The 5,733-nt window shown below is 37.8% G+C and overlaps 1 protein-coding gene across 3 annotated transcripts; it reads right to left on the reverse strand.

Moving 5' to 3' along the window:
• Window positions 1–473: 473 nt before the first annotated feature.
• LOC111866374 lies at window positions 474–5,703 on the reverse strand. Of its 3 annotated transcripts, none has more exons than XM_033752227.1 (3): window positions 5,556–5,703; window positions 3,170–3,618; window positions 474–1,123 (listed from the first exon to the last, which is right to left on the reverse strand). In XM_033752227.1, exons 2-3 carry the CDS (start codon window positions 3,594–3,596, stop codon window positions 1,098–1,100), a joined length of 453 nt encoding a protein of 150 aa, XP_033608118.1. In that variant the 5' UTR covers window positions 3,597–3,618; window positions 5,556–5,703; the 3' UTR covers window positions 474–1,097. The 3 variants fall into 3 exon arrangements, with proteins under 3 accessions (XP_033608118.1, XP_033608119.1, XP_023711032.1); XM_033752228.1 differs by lacking the exon at window positions 5,556–5,703 and adding an exon at window positions 4,803–5,090; XM_023855264.2 differs by lacking the exon at window positions 5,556–5,703 and having other exon boundaries at window positions 3,170–5,090.
• Between the last annotated feature and the right edge of the window lie 30 nt (window positions 5,704–5,733).

The following is a 5,733-nucleotide window of genomic DNA, read 5'->3' on the forward strand; positions in this document are numbered from 1 at the left end:
TTTTCATCCATGATACGTATGTAATGGCCATCTTGTAGTGCACTCGATTTCATATGTCGCTTCTTACTATATGTTTCGGCAACATAGTGCCGTCTTCAGGTTTGTTATTTACGCTAAGATATTACATTGTTTGCCATCTTGTATCTTTCATAAAACGCTCGCAGCCAAAAAGGAAGGACATATAACAGACACAGTACACACAGAAACGACTCCCATAGTGGACAAACCATACTATACACGAGTTTGAATTAAGACATATAGATGAATAATCTTAAATTTTTGTATATACAAATTTTATTATAGTTGACAAATACTGTACTTTCTAAATAATTTTGTGAAAGACACAAGATGGGAAACAATGTAATAGCTTAGCGTAAATAACGAACCTGAAGATGGCATATAGTTGCTGAAACATGTAGTAAGAAGTGACATATGAAACTGAGTGCATTACAAAATGGCCATTACATACGTATCATGGATGAGCTACTAAAATAAAGTACGACAAACAAAGAAGATATAAGGATAACATTAAGATGATCGGAGAAATGCCAATACGTTGTGGCAATCAGAGATGGGTGGAACTGGCTCAGGTTCATGTCCAACAGAATCTTTTGGTATTAACATACTGAACTTCATATCCAACAGTCAGAAATCTGGCAAGTTTTGAGAGAGGGGTCAATTTTAAAAAATATCGTGTAATATAATATTTTTGTTTCAGCTTTGGTAATTAACAAAACTTTATTATTAAACAATCAAGGCACAGACGTGCTTCTGGGGCCACTGTGAGAACTGTTATATTGAACGACAGAAAACTATGCCAAAGATGTGTATATATGTACAATGCACCTTTCATGCGATTATTTTATTGACATTAAAGCAATTAAATAAACTAAGAAATCCACCATCTTTCCATGATGACGTTATGGTACTGGTACCTGATTCGTCTTCTTCTAAATTGACGGATCTCAAGATTTCATCGATAACGCTCTCTGGGAACAATCTTGTCACTTCAACAGGTGCCTGTGGTGCACCCTCTATGGCTGCTTTCCTGCGTCTCTCCAGGGTTGTCATTGCTCGGTCAAGTGATCCAGTCTCACTTAATTCTGATTCAGAACTTGAATTTCTAGAATAATAAACACAAATCTCTAACAACTGAACACCCTGAATACTATTAATAGTGCTGCTCATTTCACAACTGTACAAATGATAGTAGCATCCGTACAACACAAAGAAACTAAACGCTTCTTCTTTACATTCATCAAGGTCATAAAATCACCATTCTGATAACATACAATGCAATACTTCTAAGCACTTCCAGAATAGTCCCAGGTTAAGCCATATTTTCTGCTGCTTCAATAATGTGGGACAGGCAAAAAGTAAGGAAAGCATGCATGATCATTCGTAAGTCATCTCAATTTACTGTTTCTATTTTATGTTGTTTAACGAGGCTTCATCTCTTTCAGTAACAACTAATAAATAGGATGAAAATGAGATACACATTAGATATATTGCAACAAAAACATCAGTACAATTTAAATACACACTGCAACAGTTTCTAGTTTAAAACTGTTTCAACTAACTACTTTTTGAAGTAGAGACCTTCTTTAGAAGTTGACATTTATCCAACCAAATTTTGGATACACTTCTCACCAATCTCATGCATATTAGAAGCCCCAATCGTCTAATTCTCTACGATTTCATCTCCTTAATAATATTTAGCAAAGAGCATAAATTATAAAACTCCTCATTATGCAACACTTTCCACCCACTTATTATTTCCTCTCTTTTAGGGGTTCATTATACTCAACATCTCATTCTCAAACACCCAGAGTATTCTAGATGGAGAAGTGAAAATTCTTGCCTCCACCAGGACTTCAACTCTGACCCCTTGGTCATCCGGCCCGTAGCCAGTCGCTATATGGACTGTGCTATCTCAGCTCTTGGTCATGTACTAGTAGTAATAAATGTTCTAATCAGCATTATGAGAAATTTAGTTTGCCTAGTGGCCTGGCAGCTAAGGGTTGCAGATGCAAGGCTACACTGAATACAGACTAAAGGTCTGACATCTTGGAGACTGTCTCAGCCTGTATCATCAGACACTGATGATGGAGGAAGACACAATCTACAAAATGCAAGACTTTTACTCTATATGGACGTGGTTGATTACCCAAGACATATTTGCATTTATACAACTGTGAACCTTCCAAATTGCCTGATTAATGTTTAACATTTTATAATACAGTCAACTCTCGATTATCCGGGATAATGGTGGGGATGGAAATCTCGATTAACTGAAAACCCGGTTAAGACAAATTTTATTAAAAGTAGTACTGTAATACTGTACCTTCATAATACTATAGGCCTGCCTGTATTTAAATTTATTCAACCTCATTTTTATGTCATCTCATGGCCTATTTAATACTTTTTCTACATTACACTGAAGTATGAATTAGTTATTTCAATCACAGTCTTCACCAACATCCAACACCTTTTACGAATATTAACACATAAAAATAATAATATTGTTTTTACTTTTTGACGGCATTTTCCTTTTTCTTTTGAATACTTAACACAACACGCTTCCTTTTACACCCTGACATTTTGCTAACACACTTGAAGATCGATACAAAGATACTAACTGGGGCGATGTATCTGTCTTTGAAACTTTCCACAAATCCTTGCATTCTTTCACCCCTACCCTAGAACACTGTGTTAGCACAACGGGACCAAAAAATGCAGACCTCGGTTCACACTAGTGCCAAACTAGTGTTACAACTCGCCATATGAAACAAAAGTGAATGAATATTAAACAACATATAAGCCTCAGTAGCCCCGGTTAAGCCGCAAACCGGTTAATCTTCCCATGGATAATCGAGAGTTGACTGTATTTGTTTACTCTTTTTAACATTAATACATTGTTCCCTCACAAGATTGAATGTAAAATACATTAACTTAAATAACAAATCAACCTTAGTTAACATTACCTAATAACTTCACTTTATTTATTTATTAGTGAACTTGGTGTACAAATAAGTTGCTGTACTAGTAGCATACTCCTGTTTCAAAGTCCTACCCATCTTAAAGATACCAAAGCAAGTACAACACAAATACCAGCCACACAGCAACAAAAAATTATCACAAAATATGACTGTCCAATCATGACCCTTACCTGTGTCTGTGGTTCTTGCTGAAGAATGAATTTGCTGACCTGCCTCTTCGGGAGCTACGATTGTGTTCATGGAGCACGCCTGCAGAGGAGGAAGCATAGGAGTAAGGAGAGGTGAACCCCAGGGTGGGAAGTGAAGTGGAGTTCCTGGTGGTATATAAGCTGTGATGGAGGGAGTTACAGTGCCACTGGCAGAAGAGTAGTTGGCATAAAATGCTGGAGGAGGAAGCTTCAGGAACACATCTGCCAATGAAGGGGATATGAGACTCCTCAAAGATGAGTCACCTACATTATTCTGTTTTGATCGAGAAGTCATGGGACTCTTGCATGACAAGAATCGACTCCAGGAGGTATCCATGACAAATGTGGTGCGTGAGGTAGGGACCTCTCTGTGGGTAGTGGGAGAAAGAATGGGGGGTAACTGAGGCATCCACACTGGCCAAGATGGAGACCTATTAAGCCCACACAGAGAGAGAGAGACAGAGAGAAGACAAAAAGGAACAATCAAATGCAATGGATGAATTTGATTCATGCAGTATTTGTGTTATGATCATGCTCAAAAACCACATTAAAATATTTAAACGCAAATCTGTGCAATAAATTACATCCATGATCACAACAACAGAGTGTACCAAAAAATGTATTTATATTATTCATTATTCCTTAACACTAAAAAGGTAAAATGTCTACTATTCTGAACTGTTCAAAATGCCCACCATCAACACTGATGCTCTGCTGACAGTGAGGTATGTTAGACAGACCAACTTGTAGGCATACTACTGGAGAAACAGACATACAGACAAATTCACTCTCAAGTCTTCAGGTCCTCCAGTGGGCTTTCTGGCACACAGGCACACACTTCCCCATAAGTAAAAGTCTAGTTGCCATAGGTTAGGAAATCAGGGTAGATGTTTGAAATTTCTGCTACATCCTATATTCCATGTAAATGGGTATTTAAAAAATCTCACACTGTTCCAGTAATGTGATGAAATTTTACCTTGCCGAAAGTAGGCATTCTTTGGTGTATAAGGGGCAGTCAAATTAAAACGGGTCACCACGCATAACTAACACGGCGCCCAAGTTGGAAAAACTGGAATTTGCTTACAATACGAACATCTGGTGGGGACTCGGGAAAGCACAATGACAACATGCCCTTCAACACTAGTCGTTTGTTTATTGTGCTGGAAGTAATGATAGCACTACGCGTGGTCGTCCAACATCAGTAATGGAGGCGGGTAAGAAGATGGTCATGAGTTGTGCAAGCACTGGAGAAACTGAAGGAGACCTCATTTCAGTTAGTCAGTAGCCCATCAAAAATTATAAACAGGTACCTCCCAAATACAAGTCCAGTCTGTTACTGCTATAAAAACTGACTCAGTAGTTATATTGCTAAGAATTCTTAGAATAATGAGTGTAGGACTGCGATTCATAACATCACCCCATGTTTCATTTAAAATCACCATATAATAGCGCAGCATAATTACTGAACAAAAGCAAGGAAGACAGAATGCTCAGCAGAACATTTCATTCTGAAACATGAAGGGATCAGACATATTTGATGCTGTATTTTACTTCAGAAATTTGGCTGATTGAATAGAGTTTGATTCTCAGGAAGAATAGTGATTCTGGTCTTTACCATCATGTCTTCACCAGCGGTGAGGCCCAGGCAGCTTCCTATAAAATGGGAAATAATAGGGGTTCTTTCCTGAGTGGTTAAGCAGGCACAGCATAAGAAGGATCACTCATCTCCATCTAATATCAAAGTCAAGAATGAGTGAAGTTTTACTTCCACTCCTCTCCTTCAATGTCTTCATGATATGGAGCTTAAGCACAAAGACAGCTTTCCCATTATCATAACTACATTGTGACAATATGAAGTAGTAACTGAAACAGATCTTACAATTACTGCTTTTCCATGAACTGATCAGTGATATGATCTACTGAAATAAAGTACGAGAAACAAGAAAGATGTAAGGATAAATTTAAGATGATCGGAGAAATGCCAATACATTGTGGCAATCAGAGATGGATGGAACTGGCTCAGGTTCAGGTCCAACAGAATCTTTTGGTATTAACATACTGAACTTCATATCCAACAGTCAGAAATCTGGCAAGTTTTGAGAGAGGGGTCAATTTTAAAAAATATAGTGTAGTATAGTATTTTTGTTTCAGCTTTGGTAATTAACAAAACTTTATTATTAAACAATCAAGGCACAGACGTGCTTCTGGGGCTACTGTGAGAATTGTTATATTGAACGACAGAAAAATATGCCAAAGATGTGTATATATGTACAATGCACCTTTCATGCGATTATTTTATTGACATTAAAGCAATTAAATAAACTAAGAAATCCACCATCTTTCCATGATGACGGTATGCTACTGGTACCTGATTCATCTTCTTCTAAATTGACGGATCTCAATATTTCATCGATAACGCTCTCTGGGAACAATCTTGTCACTTCAACAGGTGCCTGTGGTGCGCCCTCTACGGCTGCTTTCCTGCGTCTCTCCAGAGTTGCCATTGCTCGGTCAAGTGATCCAGTCTCACTTAATTCTGATTCAGA

Source organism: Cryptotermes secundus, unplaced genomic scaffold (assembly GCF_002891405.2).
Source record: "Cryptotermes secundus unplaced genomic scaffold, Csec_1.0 scaffold16715, whole genome shotgun sequence".
NCBI lineage: Eukaryota > Metazoa > Arthropoda > Insecta > Blattodea > Kalotermitidae > Cryptotermes > Cryptotermes secundus.